The sequence below is a fragment of the Musca domestica genome, unplaced genomic scaffold, assembly GCF_030504385.1.
Source record: "Musca domestica strain aabys unplaced genomic scaffold, Musca_domestica.polishedcontigs.V.1.1 174, whole genome shotgun sequence".
NCBI classification, from domain to species: domain Eukaryota; kingdom Metazoa; phylum Arthropoda; class Insecta; order Diptera; family Muscidae; genus Musca; species Musca domestica.
Genome location: NW_026712233.1, coordinates 502941 through 522362, shown reverse-complemented (window position 1 = coordinate 522362; position 19422 = coordinate 502941). Strand labels below are relative to the sequence as shown.

Here is a 19422-nt window from a genome sequence, read left to right as displayed (position 1 = left end):
ACCGGTGATAAATAGTATATAGATTCCGAAGCAAAAAAAAGCATAAAAAATTGCAATTTTCGGCAAGACTACCCCACCCGATTTTTGAAGAGGTATGTTACAGAAAATTAAGAGATCGGGCTACATTTTTGTTCAATAAAAAATATGAAATAAAAACGGTTATGAAATGTTAACAGTCTGTTCCAAAAATGCAAGAATGTAAAATTTTTTAGTACGATAACCGACTTTCCCTTTATGAAATCGGAAAAAATTGCCAAACTAGAAGACTCTTGCAGGTTCTTGAACAGTATATTATTTTAACAAAATAAAAAATACCGTGCCTGGTCATATTTTCATAGAACAAGAATCCAGCTCCTGGTTCCCTTATTTGGAATGAGTCTACGTTGAAATAATATTGCAAAGCATCGATGTTCATGCGAGCTGCTTCAAGGCAATTAAAAACAGATATAATTGTATGGATGTATTTTCATATCGAAGTCACGATTTAATCTTCTGTCTGTTATTATACGTTATTCGCTTTCTATTTCTTTTTCGATCCATAAATATGTAATATCTTCTAAATTCTCCACCCAGCATTTTCTAAAAAGATTTTTTATATTTTTTCAATCAATGTAAAACAAAAAAGTCCTATTTTTTTAATAGTATAATATTCTGAGTTTTCTTATTCATCCGAGGTCCCCCTTTGTCAATGAGTTTGGATTTCCTAAGAAACCAAAAAACTTAATATTTTGAATTTAAGTATCGATAAATACAATTTTGACCAGTTTCAGTTCTGTGGAATTTGAACATTTATTGAACATGTCAAGTTTTTTAGAAGAAATGGATTCAATTTATTGAATAAAGTACATTTAAAAAAATAGTAGTTTGTAAGTTTATTTTAATGCATATTACAATGGAAACATGATATAAAGTTTGATCAGCCCTTCTGATAGCCAAATCGATCTACACAACACTAACGGTTGGGCAGCGAAAATCGATTATGTTAAAATCGAATTTAGTTTGACCGTTTCAATTGTCGACAGTCGACTTACGTATCCCTAGTGTGCCAGACTACGCAAAGGCAGGCCGCACAGCGACTGAAACAAAATAGCCGAGGCAATAGTGAAGTGTGAAACATAGCAAAAAGTCTAAGGGAAAACTCACAAAAATGGGAAATCCAGATGGTGGTGATTTTAATGAAAACGATACCATAATGTCAACAGAGGCAAATCACCTGCAAAGTAAATATGACCAGGAGCAGGAAGAAATGCATCTGAAGAAATATAATACTCCGGCCTATCGAGAGATTCGTACGCGAAAAAATGGTCTCAAGGCTAACACCATGAGCAATGGTTTCAAGGTAATAAAACGATGATGATGATGGATGAAAAAAGGAAATGTGAATTAAGAATCTTAAGAGGTGCAGTTAATAATGCAAGTGTGTGTGCGATCCGAGTGCGAAATATTGAATTAAGACAATACTCGAAGCTAGTTGTGATATATGCAATGCATTGACCATAAAAATTCTATGATCTTAATTTAGAAAAGAACAAAAAATCATTAAATTAATAATTGGTGCTGCTGCCGCAGTTAGCGGTCATGGTAGTAGTGGTGTGATTGTATTTTTATTATTGCCAGATCAGATGTTTGTGTTGTGCCGAAATTAAATCGATTTATAATCAAATATCTGTGAGTAATTTTATGGAGCCCATGATAATTGGTGAAAAGTTATTCCATAATCTTGAACATTTCGTGAAAGGGGTAAAAAGACAAAGTGAGAATAATACAATATTTTGAAAATAGAATTGTGGTCTGGCAACTGTATGTTGGAGTTTTTTTTTTGCGGTTACGTTCCTCTGTCGTCACTGCTGTTGCTGGCGCTGACTGCTTTAGGGCGTGCTCGTGGCTTGTGTTAAATGCCAAAAATCTAATTGGAATTTTGTTTATGATTGCTGGCGTGCGTGCGTGTGTGTGTATGCGTGGACATTGTGTGTATGATTTTGTTGGTGGGCAAGGAAGCAAACATGAAATGAATATTGAATTGCATTGACGGAACTACACTTCCCGCTTGATATTCCCCAAACATTTGTAGTTCCGTTTTCACTGGTTGTTTTTTTTTGACATTTTCTGTTGTTCCACAACTCTCGCACCCCTTATTTTATTGTCGTACAAATTAGGGCGCAAAGAGAGTAATTAGGAGTAAATTGACCACGGAGAGTTTATTTCTAACGGCAGCTTGGCTTTCTCTGTTGGTCGAGTAAATATGAGCAAAAGGTTGTTAACAACACATATATTGTTGTACTGTTTACATACTGACATCGATTTTTCATGTAAAAAGAGGACATTAATTGCCCCAAGAAATTATTTGTAGGTATTTATTTTTCATTTATTTTCCCATTCACATGCAGGTGTTCCACTACTTGCCGGCCGTTCTTGTAAAACCTGATAATTCATTTTATGACAGTAATCAATATAAATGTCAGTCCACTATCTTATCACATGAGGGAGGTAATTTTTCATATGATCAGCATATGCGACGAGGCTAAATTGTTAATTACAAGAACTTTAAGGGATTGATGGAAATGAGTGCATGTTTAATTATTTGTCCCTTAAACATGTAACCATTTATTTGTGATGAGTAGGCAGCCTGATTTAAAATGGCCTTATACCAACATGATGATGATGAATTTAGGGCTTGCTAAGGAGGACAATTTTGACACGGATTTTGAATTTGAACTAACAAAAGGTACATTAATTTAATATTAATTTCATCATTCCGTTTTTTCTGAATTATGCATCTCTAAAGTCCTGTTAGTCTTTGTAAGACAAACTTAATAAATTCATGGTGAGATGGAAAAAACTGCAACAAAGTCAAACGCCATAATTTTTACATTTTTTTAAATTTTATTGAATGAAAGCAAAAAATTTTGGAAATAGCACCAAATTTTAGAATAAGTTTAGATTTGTTCGAATTGGTCAACTTTAGCACGAATTATGGCCTTCAACCGGCCAATGAAACCGTCACACGCTGCCCGAGTGTTGCTCTGCGGTATTTTGGCCCATTCCCGTCGAAGCCCTTGCTTGAGGTGATCGACATTTTGGTATTTTTTAGTGCCAACCTTGGTTTCCAAAATACTTCAGACACAATAGTCCAACGGATTGGTATTCGGAGATTTGGTGAACATTGTGCGCTGGTAATGAAGCGAGGAACCTCATTTCGTAACCATTTTTGGGTGGCGCGTGCTGGTGTGGTGGTGCTGAGTCCTGTTGGAATGACCAACTTCTGCGGTCAAAATGTTTGCGTGCCCAAGGCTTTAATACACTCTCCAGAATATTTTCGCGATAATATGTGGCATTTTTTTCTGATGCCGAGGTCGATTAATACGACCGGGGAGCCGCTCTTTGGGTCGCGCGTACTCGTAAACAGTACAAAATCGTCAGTACATAGTACGCGTCTGTGGTAATTCCTCCAAAATTAAAAGAAAAAGTCCAGAACGCTTAATTTTTTTCACAATCATATTCTGTCGACAAATTTTACAGGATTGAAAATGGGAATATATTGCTCCCCGTTCCCAGTTTAATAACAGTTTCCGATTTAATGGATTTGATAATATAATTTGGTATTATAGTTTCTCATTGAGTACATTAACATTTGAAGACCCGCAGATTTAAGGTATTTGATCAAATTTGTAAACGGAATTTTCTTATGGGAATAGGCCTGATATAACAGTACCCCCGATTTAACTTATTTTTAGCCATGTTTCTTTCAACATTTATTTGTTATTTTTTATTTACTTATCTTGAATGCCTTCATGACCATTACTTGCATTGCTAAAATGTTCGATCGTATCTCATTATCAGTAATGGAAAATATAGATAGATCAAAGGAATCGGTGTGAATCATCATCGAATAATTCTTTTATGGGTCATAAAATTATACAGTTAGATAGTCCCATACGGAACATTGACAATCTGCATAGGTGCCCTTCTGCTGTCTTCTTTTGTAATGCGCCAAAAGCACTTTTTTACGAAATCCATTAGTATTTGTCATACCATAAAAAAGCAGATAGTTCTCCGAAATGCTTATCTAATCTTAACGATAGTGTGATATACGAAAACTAAATGTGAACACGTTCAAGTTGTTGAAATTTTCGTTAGTAAAAAAGTTGGTAGGTATTTGAAATAAAATTAGGGTTTTCTCTCAGATCAGAGATATTTCAAATGGGAGAAGTCCAAAGTGCTTTTGTTCTCTTTATGGAGTAGTGGCTTGGGATACAAAAAATAATATTAAGAATGGATTAAGTTTCCTTGGGGACTGAGGAGCGTTTGCATAATTAACTAATATTCAATTAAAGTTGGTATTCAAATAAGAAAAAATAAAATTCTCATAATTGAAAATTGAATTTTTAGGAACACACAATCGATCATTCCTAAGTCAGTTAGTTTCAAAACAACTCATATTCACTTTTTGCATTTTTCGGATTGTATTTTGAGATAACGAAAATTTAAAAATTCTGTTTTGCATAACTTTATCGTTATGCATTATTTTCATTTTAAACCTTACTATCTAAAGAACCACAATTTTTTTCAAATTAACCAAAAATTATGAAACCGATGTCACATAAACTTGTCTTGTCATGTATTTCCGAAAAAATTGAAAGTTTGGACTTTGCACCTTTGTTTATTCTTGATTAGCTGCGGTCTTTCGTTTAGAACAAAAACATGGAGGCGTGCATGTTTACATAGGCAACTCAGAATATTAGTAATATTCGAAACATATCACACTCACATAGATTGTTACTACGAAATTGTGAAGATTCCTAACATTGTTTGCTTTGCAATATTTGTATGTCATGGGTCACATTGTTTCTATGATTTGATTTGAAATATTTTATCAACTTTTAACTGCTGCTCTATTGGCTTCCATTGATATCTATTAAGAAACAATTCTAACACATTGGCGAGTTGTGTGTTGTGAACTGTGTGGTCATACATCAATTAATTCGATCTTTCGTTCGCTCATTTGGTGCCTACATCCAGTGAGGCATTTAACTATAATTTCTATTCAGAGAAATGCATTGTAGCCACCATATTACTTTTCAAATAAACATAAAACGTGTGATGTTTTGTGTTTGATTTTTTCCAATGGTATGCTGGGATTTGTTGTTGTTATTGGTTTTTGAAGTACCCATATTTGTTGTAAAGTATTCCACAAACAAAAAAAAAAAAAAAAAAACTATTGTGCCATTAACATACACATGCTAATGAATTTAAAAGATCTCTGATACCATTTGTTTATGTTTGCTCTATTCCAATTGTTATTGGAAACGACTTTTTGAAGAACCTAGTTTTTCTAGAAACATGTCAGACGAATCCACAAAAAAGCAACATTTTTTCTCTGGCGCACATGGTAAAAGAAATTTGGAAATATTGATCCATTGACATACCATTTACTATAAATTTGTAACCTATATAGTTAGAACCAATGAAAAAAAGCAAAAGTTGGATACTTAGCAGACCTTCCTGTGACAAGCATACGTTTATATTGGGAAATTGTGTGCCTTTGATCAGTCTAAATTTGGAATTGTAGAGAACTTAGATGTGCGAATCGATTTTGACCAAACTGTTGTTTATGCTGTAAACATTATTGTTATGGAGTGGAAATTAAGACTTTGGCTTAAATATTAAATCGGACGAAGAACATATATGGCAACTTTAGCTAAATATAATTTGATTTGGTTCAAACGTTGTTCTAGTCTTAACTTGATCGTTTGATCCATCCCAACCTTAGAAATGTAGCATGGTTAATGCATCATTTACATCAAACTGGAAGGAAACTAGAGTCGATCCACAATGCTCCCTATGCCCCTGGCTTTCCTTCCAACCTAATTGAAGGGATAATCCATTCGACTTTGGGAAAGATTTCCATTAGCAGTTGGACATTATTGCCTTATTCGTATCTGACCTAAGACTGATAAAAATATTATAACGTGCCAGATTTGGAATATATCGACAACTTCCTATACTTTATATGAGATATGTTCAAATTTTTGGAAAATGTGGAAATATACAAGAGGTACCAAATATAGTGGACCGAAGTATTCTATTTAATACAGATAAAAATATTGGTATGTCCAAAATTTGAAAGATATTGAACATTTATATCCAATTTTATGGAAATAATAAATTTCGATAAATTACATATTCATATCAGATTTCTGGTTAAGAGAAAAATGTAGATAATGCAAGTTGTAAAGAATCGCCGACTTGTTTCGCAAGTTTTGACGGATTTAGGTATTGGAAATTGTGACCCTTTGTGCGTGAGGTACCAGAAGGGTTCACAGATATGTATATCATTACCGTCTTTATAACAAAATTTGTGTTGATGAAAATATTGAGATGCGCCAAGTCTGAATGGGATCGAATGATAATTTCACGTTTTATAAGCTTCATGGATACTTAAAATGTTTAGGTATCCCATTTTCACACCAGGCTTTGGGTTACTGAAAATATTGTGATGTGTGAAATTTGAAGAAAACTAGATTCTTTTTTCTGATCGTTTTCGTTATTCAAAACGTCGACCTTTTGTGGGGGAGGTACCAGAAGGATTAGAGCGATATATATTTAACCTTCAAACCAGACCTTGGGTTAATAAAAATATTGTAATGTGTGTAATTTGAAGACGATCGGACACTTACATCACATTTTATAAGAGTCATAATTATTGAAAATGTTCACCCTCTGTGGAGGAGGTACTGGATGGAGGGGACCGATATTGTCTATTTTCGCACCTGACCAAGTGTTGATAAAAATATTAGGATTCGCAAAGTTTTGAGAAAAATCCGATTATCCTTTCACTTTATGTGCAGAAAATTATATTATTTTTGAAAATTTTGACATTTTGTGTGGGAGGTACCAGAAGGAGTGGACCGATTTTGTCCATCTCCGAGCTGGATCTAAGTTTGACAATAATATTACGATGTTACGAAGTTTGGAATAAATCGGATAATCCATTTGAGAGTTATCGTGCGCACCCCAGCCAGACAGACAGTGCAGAGCCGCATCCTTACAACCGGAGCTCTCAAGAGCACTCCCAAAATTGTATTAAATGTTCTGTGAATTTCAGCCAGTGGATATATGCTGTGAGTCGGCTTCAATTGTATTGGTGTTATTAACGTGACCTGATATGCACGCATGGGTTAGTGATGAACCTTTTCTGCACGGTCTGGCTCCAAGATGGATGAAGGTACCGGTGCTGGCGTTTTCGACCCAAAACACTCATATAAGCTTAATGAAGAACCATGCAGCATACGACCAGTGACTATATATTACGATAGTCAGGCTAATTTCAGTCGTATGTGCAAAATACACAGCCCAAATGAGTATTCTGTTGCTTAACAATTCAGCTGGGAACAATGAAAATGCTAAACATTTATCCAACATAAAAAGCATGTGTTAGAAATGTTGCACATTTCCCCATTTTCCCTAGAGCAACTAAGAAATTAAAATAATACCCAGTTAAGATGACACGTCAAAATTAAATGGCTGGCTGGCTAGTTGTTCTATGATGTAATAAACATCAGACAAGTGAATCAGAACTCTCACCACCTACGCTAGGCTAATCTCTAGACCAGATCATAAAATGATTCAAACAAACGTTATATTGCACAAACTGTTGATAACACCTGTCTGTGGCGGCATATAGACTTTTACGCCTATGATGATGCACAAAATTTAATCGTATCTAAATTAAATATTTTCGTTCGAAGTTGTGGCGTGTTTTTGGATTTCGTTACGTCTACACACATACGTATTATGTACGAGAGAATATATAAATGGACTAAAACAGTCACTCCACGAGCGCCAGTTTCGGTGTACAATAATGATAACGACGATAATATTTTTGTTGTGGTTGTTGTTGTCATTATAACGATTCATATGGATTTGTTGTTATTATGTCACATTTTTGTTGTTAGATACCGAAAAATGATTTTGTACATTCATAACACGTTGTGGGGTGAAGTAGTACCTACATATTCACAAATTGGAAAAACAACAAAATTTTGATTCATTATTTACCTGGACTCGCTCATGTAATCGCTTAAATGCATTGTTGTCATACTGTTTTTTTTAGTTTTGTTTTGCTTTTGGGGGTATTATTTTTTATATCGAAAGATAAGAATTGAAAATAAACCCCCATAACGCAATTGTTGGAGGTTTTCAGTTTCAAATAAACCCAACAGAGTTAATAAGTCATGCAATAAAGTTTCGCTTTTATTTGAAAACATTTTATTTGTTGGGATTCTGGGTTCATATAAACCTATTTGGAATATAATAAACAATATATTTTATATTTTCTTTTCATGGCTTTTTGTGGAATTTGATAGCTAAATAAAAAAATACGCCCCTTTACCCTCCACGAAAGAATTTGCCTAAAATGAAAAGAGTAATAATTGCATATCTCAATTTCATTCCTACTTTTAACCTCCTTTCCTTTCTTTTACAGAAAACCACAAATGGATTTTACAATTCAGCAACAAATTCCAGCACAGAATATGGTGTCAAATCAAAGCCATCAGCTGCCGATGGCATCCTGCCGCCAGCCGAAGAACATTACCAAAAAACCTCATTCGAGGAAGTTCCCCTACGCACAGCCTGCCTTACATATTTAGGATTCTATTTGCTCATGATATTGGGCTATTTGAATCAGTTGCTGTTTGTCCCGAAAGTGGCCAAGGAGAAAAATCGTGACGGCTATGTTAGCCTTTATGATGCCTTTGAAAGTTTCTATTCTCGTTATGTGTATCGAAGAATACGAGATTGTTGGAATCGTCCCATATGTAGTGTGCCTGGGGCCGAATTGACCCTGAAAGATCGTGTCACACCCGATTATGGTTGGTCATTTGAATTCACCGGCACCGAGACGACGTGTCTCAATCTCGGATCATACAACTATTTGGGATTTGCTGCAGCCACGGGTCCCTGTGCCGATGATTCGGAGAAAACATGCCGAGAATGGGGTTTGGCCTTGTGTAGTCCACGTGTAGAATTGGGCACCACCCAGTTGCATTTGGATTTGGAAAAGTTGACAGCCCGTTATTTGGGCGTTGAGGATGCCATTGTATTCGGCATGGGTTTTGCCACAAATGCCCTGAATTTACCCTCGTTGCTGTCACCCGGTTGCCTGGTATTGAGTGATGAAAAGAATCACGCTTCTATCATTTTGGGTTTACGTTTGTCCGGCGCCACCACCAAGGTGTTCAAACACAACAACATGAAAGATTTGGAACGTGTTTTGAGACAGAGCGTAGTCTATGGCAATCCCAAGAATGGCGGCAAACCATGGAAGAAAATCCTCATTATTTGTGAGGGTGTATACAGTATGGAGGGCAGTATTTGTCGCCTGCCCGAAATTATTGCCTTGAAAAAGAAATACAAGGCATATTTGTATTTGGATGAGGCTCACAGTATTGGTGCCTTGGGACCCAATGGCGGTGGAGTTGTGGATTATTTCAATTGTGATCCCAAAGATGTTGATATTCTAATGGGTACATTTACAAAGAGTTTTGGTAGTGCTGGTGGCTATATTGCAGGATCAAAGGTAGGATAAATTTGTTATCATTTATAGAAGAAAGAAACTAATTTTTTTTAATTTTCAGAAATTGGTGGACTTCTTACGCACAAACAGTCATGCCCATTGCTATGCAGCCACCATGTCTCCGCCAGTGGCCCAGCAAATTTACACTTCAATGAGTATTATAATGGGCGTTGACGGCAGTGATCTCGGTCGGCGGAAAATCAATCAATTGGCTCGCAACACCCGCTATTTCCGCAGACGTTTGGCCCAAATGGGTGTCATCACTTATGGTCATGAAGATTCACCTGTTGTGCCTATGTTGGTGTATCTTTTCTCCAAAATTGGGTAAGTACAAGGGGAGGAAATAAACCTAATGGGGTGGGAGAAATATTACTGTTATTAGCAGGGACAGGGTTACACCTGGACTACGTCGCTAATTATAACCAAGTCCAGGAAAAGCTGAATCCCATAAATTCAGCTGCAATAGATGAGGGTGTACATTCGCGACTGCATCAGAATGAATGCTATCAAGATTTGCCTGAAAGGTTTCCTGCTCTTTACCATTTTCCGCTGAAATTCGAATAATTTGATGTAATTCGTAACATTGAAATTGTAATTGTCGAATATTGTCGAATTGTCGAATATGGCCCAAAGATCTGATTGGTGTCCGGAGATTTTGGTGGCCATTGTGCGCTGGAAATGAAGCGAGGAACCTCATTGTGTAACCATTCTTGGGGGGCGCATGCTGAGTGCAATGGTGCTGAGTCCTGTTAGAATGCCCAAGGTCAGCGGCCAAAATGTTTGCGTGCCCAAGGCTTTAATACATCCTCCAGAATATTTTCGCGATAATATTCGGCATTAATTTTGATGCCACGGTCGATTAATACTGTTATGGCGGCCCACACCATCACCATGGCCCTTGAGTTCTGGTGGCCAACGAAGGTGCACATTTTCAACTGACACGATTATTTTGTTTGTTTACAAACTGCTGTACAACGAATGTTTTCTCATCGGAAAAAACCAAATTCGGCAGTTCACCACTTTCGGCCAACCGAAGCAACTCTTTAGCAGTTTTGAGTCTATTTTCTTTCCGTTGCGGTGTAAGTTCTTGCACTTTTTGGAATTTCAATGGCTTTACCCCAAGCTCATTTTTCAATATTTGCCGAATGGAATATTGAGATATGTTCAGCTCATGAGCCATTTTTCGGCCACTGCGTCGCGGGTTTCGATCAAGTAGCTTCCTTACTTTTCGAACCATTTCTGCTGATGTTGCTGTTTTCTTACGTCCACTTCCTTGATGTCGGGCTACGCTACCAGTATCACGGTAACGAGCGATGGTTCGAAACACCAAAGATTTATTCACATTTAAATGCTGGAGTGCTCTAACTATAGCCAGTTGTGGTTTTCCAGCCAAATATAAAGAAATCACACTATCATGTTTGAATTTCATCAGGAATAACTTTTTTCTGGAAAATTCTCACCAAAATGCTTTTGTATGCTTGTAAAGAATTTAATGAGCTGTCACTGGAATAATTGTAACAGCTGTCGGACGAGTGGCTTATAAATGAAATCAGTCTGAAGTTGGTTGCCGTTTTTTCATATGTTAAAGTATGAGAAAAGGAAGAATACCATATCCGGTCCCTTAGGACCCAAAGAGTTCCGAACTATTTTTTTCAAGTAGGTGTTCTACTAGCTGAAAACTCAAAATCGTTTGGGAAGAAAGATAAAAACTCAAGAATGAGGCTAAGCGTGAATTGATGACCCATCTCGAATAGCTTAGGATCTAGAATTGAGCAAATTTTTTCAGATTTTATTATTTTTTAAATATAGGCGAACTTTCGTTTGGTCTAAACTCTTTTTTATTTTGTTCTACTTGCTGAAGTGGATTTGATAACTCACTACCAGGACCCCACAATTGTTTCACAGTGATAATCACAAAACAAAAATATTGAAAAAAAAAATAAATGCACTTTTTATCTTTCCATCCACTTCATATAAAAAACCCATGTGACAACATTGGTAAAGTCCATAATAAAAACACACCAAAACATTACCTGCTGGTAATAAATCATTGTAATAAAACTAATGATTAGGTGGAATTGGCGAATGCTATAATAAATTCATTAATTTCAATTCTATCACCTTTTATTTTTTATACTTTAGAATAAATAAAATATCAACCTATTTTCCAACACCAAAAAAATCTGTAAACATGGGTCTAAATCAGAAGATTCAAAACCCATTGAAATATTTACGAATCTTAGATGGCTAAACACGAGCCATTGATTTAACTATTCAATCTATTTCCATTTTTATAGATGTTTCACTAACAAGGATATATTTATGTAAAGAACAATAACTCTAATATCGAAAAATAATTGAACAAATTATTAACAAAAATGTATTAACTATTTTACAGAGCTGTTGTACGTACCTTAACTACCCGCAATATTGCTGTTGTTGGCGTCGGTTTTCCTGCCACACCCATTATGGAGGGTCGCATACGTTATTGTCTGTCGGCGGCACATACCAAAGAACAATTGGACTACGCTCTGGACGTTATCGATGAAATTAGCGATAACTTGGGTTTGAAATATTCCCGCAAACCTATAGATCCTAATCCCATAGAGTATTGAGTTAGATATTGAATAATTCCTGCGAACACACACAAAACTACTTTTATTCAATAGGGCTATCAACTATTCTATCTCTTTCGATAAATTCAAACTTTACACGCTCCATTTTGGTCTAAAGAACACAAAAAAATGAACAAAAAACTACAAAGAAAACCAAAAATTGTTACAAACTTTACTTTAATTGAAACAAACTTGAAACACTTTACAAAAGCTCTGCTTCAAATCAAAACAAAGAAAACCGATACGAAACAAACAAACAATAAGCAAAAAGTACATTACAGAAAAAAAAGAAAACGTTCTATCACAATAAAACCAAACAGAAACTTTATTAAAGATCTTCTTACATATATATATTTTAGCATTATATATAGTTGGTACACTAAGTACCGCAGTACTAATTTAAGAACAGAAACCAAGTATCTTTATTCGAGTCAAATTGCAAAGTTTACAAATGAAAAACAAAATACACTTAACTCAACTAATGAAATATTTGTCCATTTGTTTAGTTTTAAGTCGAATTTGGATTACAACACAAAGCGGTGCTACAAAAGTCGTTCTAAAGTGATCCAGTCAAAAATGTAGATAGTTTTTTAAGTGGCGTATTATTAAAGTCTCCAAAAAAGAAATAATTTATATTAAAAACTACTTTGTTTTTCTTTATTAAACACATCGTACAGAGTAGGCCATTCTAAGCATTTAGAGTTGAGGCATACAAATTTGTTTTAGAAACAATGGAATATTAATGTATTGAACATTGTATTTATTAAGATATAATTATATTAATTATTTTTAAAAGAATATACACAAAAAAAAAAAAAAAATTGCAAAATATTCAGAAATCTTTTTTTAAGTTTTTTTGAAGATGATTTTGTTGCAAAATTTGTATTTTTTATCTAAAGAATTTCCCAATGGATATCCTAACAATATATTGCTAAAAAGTATTGTAAAAGAGAGAGAATGCAGATAAAACCCTAATGTGTTTACAATTCTATTCCGCCGTCCCTTTTACATTTTTGATACATTTTTTTATTTAAAAGGTTATCCGTTAAGATCAGATGATTTGCTCCGTATTATCAAAACTCAATCAATTGTGAATTTAACATATGAAATGTTAACAATAATTTTGAGATTATGAGGGTATTTCAATTATTTAATCGACCTATGCTGGGAGAAGAAATTTTAATATTTCCCCGTATCTGTAACGCCTAATAAGCTAAACCTATTTTTTAAAAAGTTTTGGTTTTTATAGCTTCCCTATATCAATCGACGCCATGGAAATAATTGTCGTTCTTTATAGTATTTCTTGAAATGGAATTCTTAGAATGATGGTTTGGAAATAAAAAATATTGAAAAATTAAATATGAAGTTGTCCTTCCTACTTAATACCTTTAGTTGGTGGGTTTGAAAAAAGTTTCCAATGGGGTAAAAAATCCATTAGGTTTTTAAATCCGTACGGCTATTTCTAAAGGCATTAAGATTCTGAAAGCACTAAAAATTTGAAAATTGTAACATTAGACAGGTTTCAAGTCCATATCGCAGCTTTTGGACCCATGTGGGACACTTCTTCATACAGATTTCGAGCACGGGACCAAGGTTTGAAAAAAATTCCAATGGGGTAAAAATCCTATTAGGTTCTCAAATCCGTACAGTTATTTTTAAAGACATTTAGATTCTAAAAGCACTGGAAAGTTGAAGATTGTAACCTTAGGCAGCACTTCAAGACTATATCGCAGGTGGCAATTATAATAACTTCCATACATTTTTGATTTGATCGATTCTAATGGGGTAAAAATTTTATTAGATTCTCAAATCCCTACAGTTACTTTTAAAGATATTTAGATTCTAAAAAATGTGAAAATTGTAATCTTAGACAGGACTTCAAGTCTATATCGCAAGTATCAATTAGAATAACTTCTTTACATTTTTGAACTTTTGGACCCATATGGGAAACTTCAGACGCACGGGACCAAGGTTTGAAAAAAAATTCCAATGGGTTAAAAATCTTATTAGATTTTCAAATCCGTACAGGATTTTTTTAAAGACATTAAGATTCTAAAGGCACTGGGAATGTGAAAATTGTAACCTTAGACAGGACTTCAAGGCTATATCGCAGGGGCAATTATAGTAACTTCCTGGCATTTTTTATCTTTTGGAAGCCTATGGGACACTTCAGACGTCTCAACGAAAGGTTCGTCCAGATTTCGAGCACGGGACCATGATTTGAAAAAAAAAATTCTAATTGGGTAAACATCTTATTAGGTGCGGGACCATTTCATTTAACTCAGTTTACAAGCCTAATGTGGGTATGTGTTCAGACCAATGCTTAGGTTGTAAATTGAATCAGTGCGCATTTTTACACTTATACAATAACAACAAAAAAATGAAGGGCTATGTACGATTGCCCTTGCAATCGATATAGCTATTATTTTTTTAGAGGCAACGATACTCCTTAAGAATTAGCGATATATGCCCATTTCTTAGTAAACTTTTTATATAACTGAGTAGGCTTTCCATCCTCGCTATGTGAGTGATTTTTGTAATTTTGAGGAACACAACATAATGTCTAAACTGATTTTTCTAATAAAATACGTAATGGAAGCCAAACCGAATATTTACACCAAGCTCTGTCATAGCCAGTGGAAAATATCCTCGTATAATGCCACTTTTTTAAATTTTGACTACAATAAAATTTGTATTTTTATTTTCTACTTGCAAATATCTATATTTTAGACTGATTTCGCTTAAATTTTGTAGCACCACTATTTTTACTAATTTATTCTTATATATATGTATATTTTGTATTGATGTGTAATTTATACGATTACAATGACAACAGCAACAACAATGTTGATAAGCAATAAGTTGTTGCTATCCTTTGTTAATTCCTTAATTTACATCTAATAAAAGAAAACGAAGTGATCAATTACACATAAAAATACCCACAACACTTTTGAATGTAAGCGTGAAAGAAGTAATGTTTGGTTGACTTCATTAATGTGGAAATATTGATTAATTAAGTAATTAATTGTTTAGTTAATTAATTAGCGCAATAAAATTGAGACTCGTAATCTACTTCTATTGAGTTGAGATAATCAGTAGATTTTGAAAAGTCCAGCATACCTACTGCATTTTACTGCTGCAGCATTGTTGAAGTCAATTACACATTACTTAATTTCTACATGCATTACATATATATTTATTTAATAATACGTAAATATTGTTTACTATATACCGCTAGCATTTATTTTTTGTGTACGCCTCGTTATTTATAAAATATTTCTCACTACATCACTTGGTAGAACATTTTATGGTATTATGAGTATTAGCTAAACTGAATTCATACCATAAGATTTTGAAAGTGAAATCGCATAGCCGCAACGAATATGTATGATGTATATAGTCATATTGGAAAAGAAGGAAGTCTCTAAAAGAAGAAGAAATTCAATAATAGTTGTTCTGGAATAACATCATCCTGGGGTCAAATTCCTGCATTCGATATCGAAAGAATTCCTATCCTATACAACCCTACAATACTATGTATTGGGGGTGTTATAAGTTTGCTTGGGCCAAAAATTATGTAGCACCTCAAAATATTGGTCGCCGACATAAGAAGCTATATATGGCCGACCTGAGTCGATCTATCTATGTACAGGGTGAGATAAAAAAACAGCAACAAAGTCAAACGCCATAATGAAAGCAAAAAAATGTCGGAAATAGAATGAAACTTTAATATAAGTTAAGATTTGTTCGAATTGATCACCTTTGGCACGAATTATGGCCTTCAAACGGCCAATTAAACCGTCACACGCTGCCCGAATGTTGCTCTGCGGTATTTTGGCCCATTCTCGGGCTTGAGGTGATCGACACTTTGGTATTTTCAAGTGCTAAACTTGCTTTCCAAAATACTCCAGACACAAAAGTCCAACGGATTGGCATCCGGAGATTTTTGGTGGCCATTGTGCGCTGGAAATGAAGCGAGGAACCTTATTTTGTAACCATTGCCGAGTGCGATTGTGGTGAGTCCTGTTAGAATATTCAAGGTCTGCGGCCAAAATCTTTGCGTACCCAAGGCTTTAATACACCCTCCAGAATATTTTCGCGATAATATTCAGGATTGATTCTGTTGTCACGGTCGATTAGTACAAGCAGAGAGCGACCATCGGCGTCACCATGGCCGGCGCTTGAGTTCTGATGGTCAACTGAAGGTGCCCATTTTCAACTGACCTCTTTGGCAAGTGAACACGATCATTTTGTTTGTTTACAAACTGCTGGACAACTAATGTTTTCTCATCGAATAAAACCAAATTCGGCAGTTCACCACTTTCGGCCAAGCGAAGCAACTCTTTAGCTCTTTTGAGTCTATTTTCTTTCTGTTGCGGTGTAAGTTCTTGCACTTTTTGGAATTTCAATGGAATAATTTTAACAGCTGTCGGACTAGTGGCTTAGAAACGACAGCAGTCTGAAGTTGGTTTGCAGTTTTTTCATCTCACCCTGTATATGTACAAGGAATTGATGTTATTTATTTCGCTTATAAGTCTAGAACCGCTGTATTGTTTTTGAAAATTCTCACCAAATTAGGATTTGCCTCTTGCCCGAAAAGGATAAAATCTAAGAAAATCGCACAAAAATATGCCAATAAAAAGTGATTTTTTTGTCAAAATTTTAGAGTTAGTGTCAGAATAGAGGCCTATTGCTTTAAATTTTCTTTATTTTACAGTTGCTCTATGGGTCACAAACACCAATCAAACCAGAATTTTGCATGAGGAGAGAGTTAAGGACAGGGCAGAAGTCTAGCATTTGGGAAATTGTATTTCTTAATGTGAAACTTTTTTTGAATACCAGTCAGCACGACAGAGAGAGGGAAATATCGGGCAAATGCTCCTGTCAAGGGTAACGTTTGTGCAGGACTGTCTAGCATATTATCTCAATAAACTCTGGTTTGGACCTGAGGAGGTTTTCCAATATATTCTAGTTTTGTAGGGCATGATTGGCCCAGCACGACTATAGCCTTTGCTTACTTCTTTGATAATAAATGAAAATGGTGGTAGAACTCTAGCATTCATAATACCGAGTGTCGTTTCTACTGAATATTTCCAGTAAGATCGAGATTTTTTTTCCATATCGAATGAGTGAATTTGGCCCACGTCTTTACTCAGAAACAAATTTACTCAGAAAATTGTTTTCTAAGAGATTCCAGAAATTCGAGAAATTTAAATTTTTTTGTTAGTTACAAAATTGAGAAGCAAATTAAATAGTATGTATATAAAAATTTTAAGGGGCTATCCAAAACTGATGCTAAAAACTTTATTCAGAGCAGAGTGATGTAGTTTATTATTTTTTTTTTTTTAACCAGCAGCGATCAACTTGACCTTGTTTTTTGTTTTTTATTAAAATAACTGGAGAAATATTGTTAAGCTTTATTATTAAATATCTAGAGAAATAGAAGAACAAATTGAAACAAAAAGTGAATAATTTAATGTTAAACGAAACGCAAATAGCTACAGAACTCTAAACACACACACACAAACATATGTATTTTTGTTTATTATTGAATAAGCTGTACACTGCTGTCCATTTTTTGTATTGTAATCTTTGCTAAAAGTATTTTATATTTTGTTATTTAGTAGGGTTTTAGCAAACGCACCAACATACAGTGGATCACAGGTTGTCTAAATACAATCAATTATATTTGTTTATTTCTCTTTCGGGACGAGTTTAATAATCTGAAATTTGCAGTGAAGAGGAAAGTCAGATAGATACTATTACACACTCACCACTATGCGACGCGTTTGGCCGTTGTTTAACCGGCTCATCAGGCATATTTGGTGTAGATGATGGCTTACAGGGGCCTTTCTTTGAAATATTTATTTTGAAGGTATTCCGATTAAGAATATGATAATTAAATACCAGAAACTATCCAAGCTTCTTTCAATCTTTTTCAAAGTTAAGTTTGTTTTTGTAGCCATGGATTTTACTGGTGAGTGTGTGATAGTGTTTTTTGGCCTTTAAGAAATTTCTAAAAATTATATTCTGTGGAAAACACAATTTCAACTGGGTTGTAATTCATAATCATGCCATAATGTGATCACAACTTTAAGAATGAAATACAATTGTGTGAATTGGATCCGATATAGAGATATTTGGTTAGAATTAGTTAGCATGAACATTTGATTTTCCAAAACTCTGTAAAATCAGTCCAAAAATATATATTTTGAAGTATTATATTAAAAAAAATGAGATGGTATATGCCAATTTGTATTACCCAGCAAATGTTATGATTGAAATTTAAAATTTTTCCAGATTTAATTTTTAACTTAATTTTTACATTTCAACCTTTTAAAGGCTAGAAGTCAGCGAAGCACTGCGATGTGATCCACTGTCTATAAATATGGCACATTATTAGTATTTACGTTTTATTTGTTTTTTTTTTTAATTTCTGTTAAATAAACTGTATGCGTTTAATTGTTAAGCTTCCTTAATGTATTGCATAATACAGCAAACACACACATACACACAGAACAAAAATCTATACCTGTCACTTAAATCTAAAATTGGATGTAAACAAGAATTAAACAGTGAAAAATAAAAATAAATTTGTTATACTAAAAGAAAATGTATTGAATTTTTTAAAAAATAATTTTAAGTTATGAAAAACATTTTTTACCGTACGATCGATACGCATATGTGGTGATAATGTTTGAAAATATTGATGGACCAAAAAAAGAAAAATTGCAACAAAAAGAAGTAAATGGTTAATTTATATTGTACAAATTCAATAAACGAAAAGCCTCTGTGAATCATCAACAAAATGTTAGTATGTTTTATTCAGTAGTTTCTAAAATATCCATATCAATTTATTCCAGCATGCAGGGTATATTTAGTTCGTCATTCCGTTTGTAACTCATCGAATTAATTAAAAAAAATTATATTAAACTTACATTTGGAATAAAACAAAAAATATATATTCTTGTTCAGCGTAAAATTATAAGACGATTTAGTCATCTCTATCCGCAGAGCTGCAGGCAGATCAAGTTCGAAGATGAGTCCACGATATCTTAAAGCTCCCAAATGATTTAAGCCACATTTTTAAATGGAATTGTCTGAAATTTTGCACAAGGCGTTCTTTGTGAGTACTTCAACCGCTGAAAGAGAAATGTTTATATAGGTCTACGATCCTCCATTTAACAGTATCTCCCGATATTCGGTATTTTGATGATTGTAGCCACATTT

The 19422-nt window shown here is 34.3% G+C and overlaps 1 protein-coding gene across 2 annotated transcripts; it reads left to right on the top strand.

Moving 5' to 3' along the window:
* The first annotated feature begins 1017 nt into the window (after positions 1–1017).
* On the top strand, positions 1018–12679 carry LOC101900736 (serine palmitoyltransferase 2). Of its 2 annotated transcripts, none has more exons than XM_005185053.4 (4): positions 1018–1339; positions 8486–9580; positions 9639–9901; positions 11976–12679. In XM_005185053.4, exons 1-4 carry the CDS (start codon positions 1148–1150, stop codon positions 12190–12192), a joined length of 1767 nt encoding a protein of 588 aa, XP_005185110.1. In that variant the 5' UTR covers positions 1018–1147; the 3' UTR covers positions 12193–12679. The 2 variants fall into 2 exon arrangements, with proteins under 2 accessions (XP_005185110.1, XP_058976743.1); XM_059120760.1 differs by lacking the exon at positions 1018–1339 and adding an exon at positions 8254–8425.
* Positions 12680–19422: the final 6743 nt, after the last annotated feature.

What these genes read in the sequence shown, in the direction of transcription:
- LOC101900736 (XM_005185053.4), top strand. Translation starts at nt 1,148, where the DNA reads ATGGGAAATCCAGATGGTGGTGATTTTAATGAAAACGATACCATAATG. An exon ending in GCTATATTGCAGGATCAAAG is followed by an intron (nt 9,581 to 9,638) that starts GTAGGATAAATT and finishes TTTAATTTTCAG; the next exon opens with AAATTGGTGGACTTCTTACG. An exon ending in TATCTTTTCTCCAAAATTGG is followed by an intron (nt 9,902 to 11,975) that starts GTAAGTACAAGG and finishes ACTATTTTACAG; the next exon opens with AGCTGTTGTACGTACCTTAA.